We start from the raw sequence: 14,717 nt of genomic DNA, 5'->3' as shown, positions 1-14,717 counted from the left end.
AATACTTTTTTCTAGTGTATAGAAATACAATTGATTCTTATATCCTGTAAACTTGCAGAACTTGTTTATTAGGTCTAACAGTATTTCAGTAGACGCTTTAGAATTTTCTATATACAAGATTCATGTCCTAGCCTGAGCAACATAACGAGACCCCATCTCTGCAAACCATAGAAAAATTAGCTGAGTGTGGTGGCACACACCTGTAGTCCCAGCTATTCAGGACACTGAGGCAGGAGGAGCACTTGAACCCAGAAGTTTGAGGTTGCAATGAGTTATGATGATGCCTCTATACTCCAGCCTGGGTGACAGAGTGAGACTCTATCTCAAACAAACAAAAAACCCAAAAAAACCAACAAACAAAAAAATCCAAGAAACAAAAGAATGGCATCAGGCTTGCTTAGAGCAATACTGGAAGCCAAATATTTGGCAATTATCATTGTCAGAATAATAAGCCTATGCCTTCAGAATTCTGAAGAAAAGTAGCATCTAACATAAAATTCTATACCCTGCCAAACTATCAATTGAGTATGAGGGTAGAATAAAAATATTTTTAGAAAGTTTTAGATATGCAGTACTCAATTTTTTTTTTCTCCATTACTTTACCTTTTTCTGGGAAGCCACTATTGTCAAAATGATGAGACAAAACAAGAAAAAAGATAACTTAGGTACTGGTATTTTTATAGTCTTGCACAACTATTTGACTTTTTAAATTTTATGCATGTAAAATGCTAATTTTTTTAAATGATTAAATTAAAAAAAAAAAGAATTCTCCTTGTGGACTGATTGAGAACTGTTTGGTGAAAACATTAACTGAAATCACCTCATTAATTCTAGTTTGGAATGTTTAGTGTTTACCCTGAAGAGTAAGTCAAAAAAGAAACAAAGACTTTTAATACAAATTTTCTTTTTATTTTTGTATTGCAAGTGATGAATACTACTAAACTAGCCTTTTGAACAAGTTCACTTTAAAAGGCTCCACATAAATGGTTACACTGTGGTATCATCAGTAGACACCTTTTGTAAAATGAAATAATTGAGCTCATTATGGGAATAGGTGCTAGTGGCTGGGTTTTAAAAAAAAAAACCCAGTGGTCATGACAAAAGCATTAACAATGAAGATTCAAGTAAACATTTTAAAAAATATTGTTTCATGAAATAAGCAGTCAATAAAAGGTGCTTTACTAAATTAATATATTATTTTACGTACTATTTTATTTTGAATACACACGTGAACTAAATTAAATAGTCTAAGTAAAAGAAAGAGAAAACAAATTAGTTAACAAATTGTTTCCCAAAAACATCTTGCATTTTCATTGAGGAGGTGGCAAGAAGGAAAGCAAGCTGAACCTGTCCTTACTCAAAAGCTGAGGCCATGACTTAATCTTCTACATCCTATGACCATCTAAGGAAGACCCTGTCCTTCCTCTCTATCATATCACCCTGTTTCTTTCCTTCAGAGTATTTATCACTCCCTGATATTTCTGGTTTATTTATTGGTTTATGTGCTTCAAGTCTACCTCCCTCACCACAATGTAAGCCCAATGAAAACAGGGACCCTGTAGTCTTGTTCATAACTGAATGTATCCTGAATGTTACCCAAGGCCTCCCAGGTCATAGGTATGCAGTAAAAATTAAACAGATGAAGAGTGAATGAATGAGCAGCTGGTAGAACTAGTAAACAATGTGCATTAATCAAATCTTCCTCACAAATTTGGGGTCATCTTCTGATCACTGGGAGGAAAATAGCTTTTTCTCTAATAGTTCTTGTGATAGTTTATGGTACTCCCTGGTGTTGAAACCTTGCTTACTCAATAGACTCATAGTAGAGTTGGTGGCTATTAGTAGCCTTTGTCCTTGGAGAAAATTTTCAAGAGTTTATATAACCATCCTGGTTACAGAGAAAACATGGTCCACTATGTAGCTGCTACATGAGGTCTGGCACAATAGGGAAATTGACAATACATAATGATGTTATATATTCAAAAGTACAGCTTGTTTATTCATTTACCTCAAAAGGACATTTTGCTGTATCACTTTGAAGCCAGATTATTTCTAGTTTCACTTTCTTTGAAACTCTTCCATGGCTCCACATTGACTACCAAAAAGTCCAAAATCTTTAGCGTGGAAGATGAGTCCTACAGTCGGCTGACTTCCTCTCTGCCAGTATCTGGTTTCTCTCTTACAAACCAGGCTCTAGGGAAGTTTCCAGTTCCCTGAGTAAGCTAGGTTGTTTCTTCCCTCAGTGCCTCCGCTCACCCAGCTCCTTCTGCTTGGGAAGCTCTCTCTTCCTGGTCCACTTGTTGGTCCCTACTCCTTGGTTAAGACTCCACAAAACCTTTTCTAGCAGTCTCCCGAGGAGAAATGACTAACCCCTCTTCCAAGTGCAGCCCCCTCCCCTCACTTAGATTTCCTATCAGGCCTGGCTCACGGCTACTCCTAAAACTGCGTTTCCCACCACTCTTCCTATTCTTTATTCTCCATACTGGCCTCTTTGCAGTTCTTCAAAACCTCCATTCTCATTTGCTAGGAGTGAAAATTGTCCTCCCAGGTATTCACACAGTGAGTTCCCAACTTCATTCAACTCTGCTCAAAGGTCACCTCCTAGGAGAACTTGACTTTGACCACCCTAACTAGAGAAATTCCTCCCCTTCTCATTTTTCTAAATAGAACTACCACCCCCAGCCCTTTACCCTAGCTTACTTTTTCTTTGTGGTACTGATCTAACATTGCATATTTAGTAATGTATCTGTCTTCCCTTCTAGAATATAAGCTCTGTGATGGTGAGTCTTCATTTTGTTTGCCGTTGTGAATGTGAATGAATGAATGACTGAATGGCACTTGTGGTGCTTTATGACACATGTTGGCTTGAGACTTTGCCATCATCCACTGCTGGACAGCAAGGGTTGTGTCCTATGCCTCTTAGTCTCCAGCTCCTTCCTGGCACAGCGTAACTTCTTAATATTCTTTGTATGAGTGAATGACATCAAGTATAAATTACCTATAATAACGGTTCCCAAAAAAGGGTCTCTGAATGCATGTATACTGTGTAAGCTAAAGAATACAACTATATTTCCATAATCCCTTTATCTAAAACTCTTAAAACCAGACATGTTTCAAAATTCAGAATCATTTATTACTTTACACCCCTATTAGGGTCAGTACCCTGTTATCAAACACATTAATAGCTCTGCAACAAGACATTTGATGAGTTCTACTACATGTGATAAATAATGCTTAAGTCAGCTTTTGCTGCCAAGTAAGTTATCAAGATAGATTTTAAGAGTTTGCAATTTTGGAATTGTGGACAAGGAGCTATAGATATGTATTAGCATATGGAGATTGGTGAAATATCTCCATGCTAAAATGGGTTCTCCACAATCTGGAAGATTAAGAATTACTGATTTAATATATTAGTTTAAAACATCTGTTTTTTCATAACAGCTAACATTAATGACGCTTTTACTTTGTGTCAACCCTTATGTGAAGTTCTTTAATATGGATGTAAAACTATTATTTGCCCCATTTTACAGATGAAGAAACTAGGGTTTAGAGAGAAGTGTAGCATCTTGCCCACACAGCTAGTAACTGACTAAGCTGGATCCAAACTGAAGTTATCTCACAGTAAAAAGCCATGCTCTGGACCACCTGATCATCATACTGACTTCATATTACACAGGATAAGAATTCTTTAATCTTGCCAAGTTTCTTTGTGATGGTGAGTCTAAGAAAAGCTTCTCTAATTCAAGAGAATGTGAAAATCCTTAGACTACAAGTTTCTGTTTGTAAAAAATAGGCTGGCTATATGTAGCCAACATTTAACTGATATTTATATAATGGAATAATTTATTTCCTCAGTTCAACTAATGTTTTAGATGTTTGTAGCAAAAGAGAGACAGTGATTTCAGATAATTAAAAAAACATATAGTCATAGTAACTTGCCCCGATTTCCTTTGCAGAACCATGATTTGCAGAACCAAGGTCTGTTGTTCCCTGATGGGAATGGGAATGGTAGAAGAGACCATGGAAAGGCACTAATTATAAATAACATGTAGATTTTTAAATTACTCTTTCAAGAACACCTTAGTTGCTTGAATTTTTTTAAGTCAGACAGAAGTTGATAAAATGTATTTGTGATGACCAAAACTTGAAACTCCTTAGGAATTACCAAATATAGCAGCAATAGTTGGCATTCAGGAGTCAGTTGTATAGAAACAATAAAGCTATATTTTAAAAGTCCCTGCATAGAGCTACAGCTTCAACTGAAGACACAGTGTTTTGGACCTTACCACATTCGTGGGAAAGCCTCCAATTTTGAAACGTAGTGTAGCAAAAACACAACACGTAGTCATTTCATGGTACAAAGCAGATAATATAAACATGAGCATTAAGAAATGAAAATAACATATACACTAAAAACATCACAACAGAAACAGGCTTTATTTCAACCAGACAAGTGAATTCTTCAATTAGCATCAACTTCTTCAAGACATGAAGATATGGAAATTAAAGATGGTACTCAGAAGGCAGAGAAGGAAAGTTCCATCAGAGAGTAATTATACCGTCTTTCAAAAATCCCTTTCAACAATCCACAAGATCATTGGACCCCATGCGTTCCAATATTAGTACATGATCCTCATTTCAAAGTTGCCCATCAGTCTTAATAGAGTCTTTCAAAAAGAGAAAATATATAGATCAGTATCATAAATTATTTTTTAATTTTAGACTGGGATTGAAGTACAGTTTTCAGTTTAAAATATTAAAAATGAAAAAAAATTATTTAAGATGTCTTGTTATAAAGTTTCTAGGTACATATATGTATAAAACAAATAGATATTACTGCCTGACACCTCAACCCATGACTTACCCTAAATCTCCTGATATGAATAGTTAATCTACTGGGAGACTTTTCCCAATAAGTTCCAAACTTCTTGCACAAGGATTATTTGCCATTCATATGCTGGGCATGGATGAGGATACTTCACCATAGACTATTTCAATTTAACACAACCTAGCATAAAATAAATCCAATATAACACTGTATTTATAAGGGATAAGACTAAATTGCATATAATTTGCAACTTTTGCCAGACTCATTAAATCCATTAACACTTTCAGAGTCTTTTCTTCATGGGCATTTTCGAGAGCTTTAGATCTTGTGCTTAACTTTGTATTGAGCTGGTCAGCACCTAGATTGATACAAACAACTACATCAAAGAAATGTTATGGGTGTCGGAGGGAGACCATTTGAGGAGAGGACAGGAACAGGGAAAGGGACTCTCTTTTTTCATAAGACATTCAAACAGAAAAACAAGACAAAGAAGGGTAAACACACAAACAAAAAAGTGTTCACAGTAAAACATGCCAGATTTGTAGTTTCATTTGAAACCAACAGCAAATCATGAAACGTCATGAAAAATATAAGTAAAGGTAAATCTCCTAGAGTAATTACTAAATGAAGTTAAAATTACCACACTGATCAGTAAACCCCAGAAGAAAAATGAACAGCGCTTACATATCAGGTCCTTCTTAAACATTATACAACTTTTCAGAGTTAATGCATAAAACTGGTAGGTTTGGCCACGCTGCACAAAATTTTTTTTAAAAAATACAGTATACAGAAAAAAAACTCTTATATTCCCCATTTTGAATCATTAGCTCAAAACCTAGGAGTAAAAGATCAACTAGAAGGATTTTAAATTATTTACAAATCCAGCAGGTTCATCTGCCATAATGGCTTGGCTTCCGTCCCGCAGCGACTTTCACCTTCTCCAGCAGCAGTTTTCAGTTCTCTGTCCCTTTGGGAGGCTGTTCCCATGACTGCTGATGTCTACTGGTCATCAGTCATTTTGAACAGTTCCAACAGTGCCCCGACAGCTCCAAAATAACCCTACAAAAACAATGGAAAACTCGGTACAATTGTCTCTGAACCTTAGCCAAATACCTATTGTTTTTCGTAATTCTAGGAATGCCGTCCCCCAATGTTGTAGATAAGAGAGAAATTTAAAATCTGAACTCTTGTGCCATGAAACATGGCAGAATAATGATAATAATAATAATATTAGCAACAACTATATAACTTATTGGACACCTACTTGTTTACATATATTAAATAAGTTAACATACATAAAGTGCTTAGAACAACGGGGTACTGTTAGTATTATGAATATTTCATTTTAATTTTGCCATGGCAAAATTCACATTATTATTTGTGACTAATGGATGAGAAATGAAAGGTAATAAAGTAAATTACCCTCGCAGTGTCACACGACTTGTGCCAGGGCTTAACACTGAATCTAACTTCAAAGCTATATATCATAGGAGAAAACCCTAAGCTTCCCTCAGTAGCTCTTGGACAGGCACTTAAATCAGCCCGAGCTTCACTCTGCCCATCTGTAAAATAAAAGCCCATGTTTCTGTGAAAATGAAGGGGACTGAAAAGCAGAAATTTTTAGAGAACCTGTATCATAGTCTGTTGGGGCTGCTATATATAACAAAATACCATAGACTGGGTGGCTTATAAACAATAGAAATTTCTTTCTCAGTTCTAGAGGCCAGCAAGTCCAAGATCCAAGTGTCTGTTGAGGGCCCATTCCTCATAGATGGCCGTCTTCTCACTGTGACCTCACACGGCTGGACCACACGGGGGAAGGGGCAAAGGAGCTCTCTGGGCTTCTTTTATAAGGGTGCTAATCCCATTCAAGAAGGCTCAGCTCTCATGACCTAATCACCTCCCAAAGGCCCCAGATCCTAATATCATCACCTTGGGGGTTAAGATTTCAACGTATGAATTTGAGGGTGGGTGCACATATACTCAGTCAAAAGCTATCTTTGCTGTTGGCGCTGCCAGCTTACATTTATTGAGGCTTCACTAATGGCTAGAAATTTTTCTAAGCACTTTATATGAATTTACTCATTTACACATCACAATAACTGTATGAGACAAATATTACCATCACCCTGTTTTATAACAGAGATGGAAAGGTAGAGTCATTGTAAAAGTAAAGGCTGTGTTCCTAACTGCCTGGCTAGACTACTTCTGTCAGGAGATGCTCAATAATATTAATTAAATGAATGAGAAATTCAGTGAGTGAGGACTCCTAAGGCCAGGGCAGGTGACCAGAAAGCCACCACACCAGTGCCTACCAAAAGTTCTCTCTCCATAGTATTCTCTGGTAAGGACTAGTCCAGAGTGAACTTAAGAATGTAGAGAATTTTCTGAGGGACACATTTAAGGGATTATAAGAATGTTCCAATTTCTCTGGCCATAGAGACTGAGTTATGGTATATAGTAACAAACCAAAGCCACAATCCACATACATTTAGGATTATAGAGAGTGATACAGTTGACTACATTTTTTACCTATAGAAGAGACTTTCTCCCAAACACTGGATTTTATTCTCTATATTATCACCAACTAACAACCCGTGTGATTCTGTAAATGACTTTTTACCCCTGAAAGTTTACAGGCTTTGTTCTCTGCATCAGTCCAAGAGGATCTGGATTTATGGTTGCCAGATAAAACACAGATAAATGCCAGATAAAATAACTGGGTGTCCTGTATTTTTTATTGCTAAATATGGCAACTCTATCTAGACTAGAGCAGTAGTTTTCTTTTTTCTTTTTAATAATTTTTTAAAAGCTGAGATGTTTTTCTTTTTCAAACAAAACCTTACATGGAAACTGAATAAATAAGCAGATTAAAAGGGCTTTCTGGCTGGGGGGAGGGTCAATGAAAGTTCTGGAACTGACTTTTAATTTTTTAAAAAATTATAATTGTATATATTTGTGAGATACAAAACAATATTATGATTTATGAATACAATGTAGAATAATTAAATCATGCTAATTAACATATTTATCACTTCAAATACTTATCATTTTTTGTGATAAGAGCATTTGAAATTTACTCTCAATTTTGAAACATGTAATACACTATTATTAACTATATTCATCACACTATGCAATAGATCTCAAAAGAACTTATTCTTCCTATCTAACAATTAAATCCATGCAAGCTCCACTTACCTCATGTTCCAAAAACAGAGCTTTTAGTTGTCCTTTGGACCAAAAATCCATGGCATATGCTAGCAGCTTCATGGAGACCATATTGATTCTGAGAAAATTCCCAACAAACACAACTCTGTCTATATTCTGGAAAAAATATTAAAGAAAAACAATTGAACGATGGCATAAAAATAGCATTTAAAATCAAAGACCCAATGTTCTGTATGTCACTGTACAGAACCTTGTAGAGTGAATTTTATTTTACTTTTTTGGTGGAACTATTTCAGCATTTCCAAAATGAAGTTGAACTAACCTCACAGGGCATTCCACAAGAACAGGAGGGTGAGATTTTAGCTGGGCAGGCAGAGACTGATATTCGGCTTATTTGCAGTTGTTATGTCAGACTGCGTTAGGTCTGACATGAAATTCACCTCCCAACACACATATGTAAAATTGTAACTGGAGTTCAAGTTTGGCTAAATTTTTGTGCGTTCCGTCAATCCCCTAAAACTTCCAAGTATAAAATACTATTACAACCAACTTACAAAAAAGGAGCAATGCTCAGTTTCTGCCCTCAGGCTATACGGTGGAATAACCTGTTTGGTCATCATATGGGTTAAAATACGGTAACCAAAATTTTGAGCATACACTTATGAACATTCTTTTCCTATCCCGTCCATGCAGATGTGCTTCAAATTCCATAAGCTCCCAGCTCCAGTGCACTCACTGCACTTCCCACTCCGCCAGGTATTTCTTAAGCTTAAAACTGAGCTCAGCCTGTCTACCATGCAGAAGCCACTCACTCACTCATTCACAGAGCCAGTTGCTATGGTCACTCATATCAAAGGCAAGAGAGCCTTTGAAACTGGTATTACTTCCTGCTCAGTCTATCAAGAGCAATCAGGGTCTGGGAACATCACCTTTTAACTGTCTCAAGTTTTAACAACGCATGTTCATGAACCCATTAGCCTCTGCAAATTTTTCATGGGTGGAGAGGTGGAGTTGGTTTTATGAAGTTTTTATAAGAAAAGAACCATAGCCACAAATCACCCCAGACTAAGAGGTAGCAAGGAACACTCAAAGTACGCAACCCAGATTAAAGAGGAATTTAATTAAATCTGGGACTTTCACCCTTTCCCCTAAAACAAGGGATCCCAAGTGAGGACCTGCTCAAAGCCCAGTCCTGCATTACCCTGGTAGAAAGCCAGAAGGAGTAGTGGCATTAAAAGCTGATGAGCATTCCATGTTTCAAATAAATTCCAGGTGGGTTAAAGATGTAAATGTTTAAAAAAGAAAGAAAGAAAGAAAAAAGAAAAAGAGACTAGAGAAAAACATAGGAGAATTTAAAAAAAACTCATGTTGAAGTAGAAAAGGCAAAATACTCAGAGTCCATTTTAAACACATTAATATATTTACTTTAAAAAAACAAACATTTATTCAGGGGAAAAAAAATCACCACGAACAAATCCAAATGGGAAGCAATAAACAGAAAATATTTTCAGTCCATAACACATGAAATGATTTGTTACCTAATTAATAAAGAGTTCCTATAAATAAATAAGAAAAAAGACAAACAACCCAATAGAAAAATGGGTGAAGAGTATTAATAGACTGTTCACACGTATACAAAAGAAATACTAATAGCTATTAAATATATGAAAAATGCTTAACCTCACTTATAATAAGAAAAATGCAAATTAATCCCAAAATAAAGTACTACTTCTTACCTATTAGATTAAAAAAGATAAAAAAGTTTGATAACCTTCTGTGGAGAAACTTGTACTTTCCTATTCTGCTTGGTGGGAATATAAATTAGAACCAACTTTATGGAGGGAATTTTATAATATCTGTTAAAATGACAATCAACATATCCTTTGACTCAGCAATTGCCCTACTAGGGATTTATGCTACAGACATGCTCAGATATATGCGAAATGATATGTGCATGCATGTGTGTGTGTAGATACTATATATAAATATACTGAGGATTTTTTTTTGGAGACGAGATCTTACACTGTCACCTTGGCTAGAGTACAGTGGTGTCATCATAGCTCACTGCAACCTCAAATTCCTGGGCTCAAGTGATCCTCCTGCCTCAGCCTCTTGAATAGCCGGACTATAGGCACATGACCACCATTGCCTGGCAAATTTTGTTATTTTTTGTAGAGACAGAGTCTCACTCTTGCTCAGGCTGGCCTCGAACTCCTGACCTCAAGCAATCCTCCCACTTCAGCTCCCAAAGTGCTAGGATTACAGATGTGAGGCACCTCAACTGGCTGTGCAGATTATTTAATAATAGCAAAATACTAGAAAAACCTAAATATCATTTCGAAATTGCTGAAATCAATAATAGCATATCTATATGTTAAGATGCTATATGGCCATTAAAAAAATGAAGCAATTTTAAATATATTGATATGAACAATCTCAAGATGTGTTATGTAAAAAAAGCAAAAGGCAATATTTTCAGAGGTGCTATTGAAGTATGTAGGGTAGACTCATATAATGTCTAGGATTTGCTTTCTAATATGTTAGCAAAAAAGAGAAGAGAAGGAGGAGAGAAGAACAGACGGAAAAGGAAGAAGAAAACAGAGATAGATAAAGCTGTGTTGTGAAGTCTTGATAACTGTCAAGTCTGGGTTGATGGATATATGGAGGTTCTTTATACTGTTCTCTCTCCTTTATGTCTGTTTACCAATTTTCATAATAAAAAGATGATAAAATGACTTTTTGATGTAGAATAGTAGGAAGGGTGAATTGTATAGGTAAGTCATTATATCTCAATAAAACTGTTATTTAAAAAAGAATGTTATATAGAGTTTGCTACCTTTGGAAGGATATATTTACCCTTCAATATATACAATATAGAATAAAAAACAAAAAAACTAAGAACAATGGCTGCACCTAGTGGGTGGTTGACATTGAGAGACAGAAGTGGAAATGGGGACTCGCTTCCCTGTATACCTTCTGATATCTTTAGAACTCTGTATTACGTGTTTGTATTATCTATTCAAAAATATGAATAAGAAAATATAAAGTTGATGGGGAAGCAATTCATAGCATTCCAAGAATCACAGAAAAAATGTTTTAGATTCAGTAAATCTGTTGTCCCTCTATGCAATGACTGAAACCAAAGATTCTCAAATCAGTGACTCCAGAGAGCAAAGCAAGGACTGAAGAACTTGGTGACTGCTCTCATAGGGAGACGTGTTGCTGCCAGTCACTGGTGTGCCCACCGGCAGCCTGCACTGACTGGACACCCTCTGATGGAGCCTTGGCCCCAACATGACCAGTGATTCCCTTCATTCATCAGCTCCACAGAAACATCTAAAATATTAATAGTGACTCAAACCAGTGCATAACGTGGCTACATTTTCAAACAGGCCCTTTTGCTACACTCCAACAATAAATGACATTAAAACTGAAATTAAGGGCCAGGCGCAGTGGCTCATGCTTGTAATCCTAGCACACTTTGGGAGGACAAGACAGGAGGATCCCTTGAGGCCAGGAGTTCAAGAATAACATGGTGAGACCCCCCATCTCTACAAAAAATTTAAAAATTAGCTGGGTGTGGTGGTGCACGCCTATAATCCTAGCTATTTTGGAGGTTGTGACAGGGGGATCACTTGAGCCCAGGAGTTCAAGGTTATGGTGAGCTATGATCATGCCACTGCACTCCAGCCTGGGCAACAGAGCAGGATCTTGTCTCTTAAAAAAAAAAAAAAAAAAGGAAAAAAAAGTGAAAAATAAGTCTGTTGCTCTCCCCCAAAGGGATTATGTAACCTGTGAAAAGACCTGCTGGCTCACTTGAGCCAGAAGTGCAAGAAGCCAGCTATGTGGAAAGTAAGGGGAAAGGGCATCTATTGCTCCACAGGGCAAGGGACGTTACCATCTGACTGACCTTTGAGAGCCCTTGAGTATAACCAACCGCACACATATTAGTCTTAGGACTTATTTGGCACCTTGGCAAAACTCCCTTTAAAGGTTAATGTGAAAAAATAAACTCTCTGTTACAATAAGTCCCATGACCAAAGTGGACTTTGAAAAGGCACATCTCTGGAATACTCTTTTATCTGAATATCAGCCTCCCATTTAAACTCCATCTGAACTAGGGACTTCCAAAAAGTTATGTCACTGATCTACAGGCTAGTAACATACTCTATTCAATGTTGTGAAAGGAGGGTGTCTCTTCTGTCACCTCAGAGCTCAAAGGCAGGGTTAACACCCACATCATAAACACTGCCTCATACCCTAACGCTCCACTACTCAACGGGAGGGAGTCCAAGGCAAGGTTCTGAGTACTTGTAATGTTCTATTTCTCGATCTGAGCGATGGCTGTGTGTGTGTGTGTGAGTGTGAACATTAACCAAGCCGTATGCTTGATTTGAGCCCTCTTCTATATGTATATTTCTACTAAAAATTATGTTTTTAAAAACTCCATTACTAACCTACTATGGTTCTCCAATACTCTTCCATTACCTGTTCCATGCCCCAACTTCTCTTTCTCATCTTCCTAACACACCTCAGTGAGAAGAGAGTTGTTCTACCTTACACATCTTGTATTTCAGAAAAGGGTTCCATATTTTCCAAAGGAATTTTTCAGTGTTTCAAAACATGTTAACAAAGCTTTGTCTGTCACCAGCTTTATCCCCTCTGGTGCCTGGGGCTCTGGCTGGCCTCGGCTGTAGCAAGCTCTCTGTGCTTTGATAGCCCTGTACAATGCTGCTTGAACTCCATGCCACAAGGCAACACTGTAAAGAAGCTGAAAGCAGAGAGAATATCAAATATTGCAAGTGGAATATTTTACCTGCAATTATTTGCAAGGATGCTCAGAGCTTTTCCTCACATTGCAGTGGGCACATAGCAATAATGATGGTTAGAGACACTATGACATGGGTTGTAATTTTACCATGTTTCCATGGTTGGATAGTTTATCAGTTGTTATCATCCAGTGCCTTCTTAAAAATAAAACAGATACTCCTCTCCTCCCCCAACACACACCCCTCCTGTTTTACAAGGTGTGACTACAATAAAGGTCAGGCTTCCCAAGGATACGTAGTTCTGTAAGAGTCACTAGGCATTGCACTGCCAAAGACGATGTGTATGAATGACACACGGCTTTCCCTGGGTTGACTAAAGCCTTACCTCATTCAACGCACACATCCGAGCAATGGAGCCAATGTTGTTGGTGATGGTGACCAATGTGGCCCGGGCAAGGTCTTCCTTGCTGATGGAATCTCGCTTTTCTTTACTCATCATGTTGCCAAAGCTATGTTGGAAATATTAGCAAGAGTGTTCAAAATCATCCTCAGGCAGGGCCCATGCTCAACCAAGGTGCTATGGAAAGCTTTATGAATAACTCTGTTCAAACTCAAATGACCTGATTTTGCTACCATGGTTTATAAGCAGACAGGATTACGGTATGAATGGCTAGCTACCCTTTTCTTAATAGGGACAAAGTAGCATGGCTATTAATGGGGGGGGTGGTGGAAATTTAATGCCTCTAAATAGCTGGAAAAGAATGGAACAGGGGAAACTGTTGCAGTTTTCCAGAACCTTCTTTCAAAGTTGCCTTATTTTAAGCATGAGCACCAAGAGCTAAACATCTCAGTGCTTCATTAAGGGACAGAGATCAAGTCTGAGCTCCAATACCATAGATACTTGCACCAGGCCGGTGGGTTGACATTAAAAAAAAAAAAATAACTCAGTGAATGGCCAGGGTGGAGAGGTTGCCTTGTGTTTAACCATTACTGCTGCTAGCTACTTAGTCTCTACCTTGATGCTACAGCAGATCCTTGAAGGCCAAATCGTTCATAGTCTCCTCCGTAAATGTCCTTCACCAGCTTATCAACATTGGTGCTGTCGCCTTTAGCTGCCATTTCCAGAGCTTCTTCAAAGGTCTCACAACCAGTCAGCAAGCAACATAGGCCTAGGAATGTTCCACCTCCAAGACTGAAGGAACAATAAGGTTTATTTTTAAATTTTACTTTTAAGATATGCCCATCCAAGTCCCCAACTACATCAAGACTATTAATATAGGTTAATAAAAACAGAAGAAAAACAAAGGGGCACTTGAATTGAAGTGCTAGGGTACAAGAGACCTTTAGGATAGATTGGATATGAAAAGAGGCCAGAGACTAAGTAAACATCAAGGAAAATTTGCCCCAAATTTGAGAACCTGAGAAAGACTCTCACTGATTTCCGTTGTGAGACCTTCAACTAGCCAGTAACCTGAGTGCTTTGTTCAGCCTTCCCACCTATGAAATAGGGCCAAATCATGATCTCTTCTATTTAGAGGGTGGTCTGAAATCAGCAAATAACCAAGAAATGACTGCTATTAAAAAGCCACATGCAGCTGAATACAAATACTTAGAAAAAGAACTCACGTGTACATAAAGCATAGTTTACAGCTATGCAGCTAAATCCCCCAATGGAAAAAGTGACCTAGGACTCTGCCAGGAGTAGATGGCCCAAAAGCTGCCTTTCACCTGAGCTTGCTTCTCTAGCAGAGATAATCTCATTTGGTCTTCTTGAAGATTTCTAGAGGAAAACTACAAATCTGTTCTGATACTGAATTTTTTTCTAGTAGACTCTGGAAAAGGCTAATTAATATTTTAATATTTTATTTATCACCCAATAGTAAAAAATAGTAGCAAAGGTCAATAAATGGTTTCAACACTTGAGTTATGTTTTAAAAGCTTTTAATTGTTTC

At 37.4% G+C, this 14,717-nt stretch overlaps 1 protein-coding gene across 2 annotated transcripts in view; it reads right to left on the bottom strand.

Moving 5' to 3' along the window:
- Positions 1-4,418: 4,418 nt before the first annotated feature.
- The window catches only part of PANK1 (pantothenate kinase 1), a 58,929-nt gene continuing 48,630 nt past the window's right edge, over positions 4,419-14,717 (bottom strand). For both annotated transcript variants that reach the window (XM_045568082.1, XM_045568083.1), the window contains exons 4-7: positions 13,781-13,957; positions 13,151-13,274; positions 8,027-8,152; positions 4,419-5,887 (exon numbers count right to left, since the gene is read on the bottom strand). In XM_045568082.1, coding sequence (XP_045424038.1) covers positions 5,828-5,887; positions 8,027-8,152; positions 13,151-13,274; positions 13,781-13,957 — 487 coding nt within the window. In that variant the 3' untranslated portion in view covers positions 4,419-5,827. The remainder of the gene's footprint in view (positions 5,888-8,026; positions 8,153-13,150; positions 13,275-13,780; positions 13,958-14,717) is intronic.

This window comes from Lemur catta, chromosome 14 (genome assembly GCF_020740605.2).
Source record: "Lemur catta isolate mLemCat1 chromosome 14, mLemCat1.pri, whole genome shotgun sequence".
NCBI classification, from domain to species: Eukaryota; Metazoa; Chordata; class Mammalia; order Primates; family Lemuridae; genus Lemur; species Lemur catta.
The sequence above is the reverse complement of the archived record's forward strand: the minus strand, read 5'-3'. Positions and strand labels throughout refer to the sequence as shown.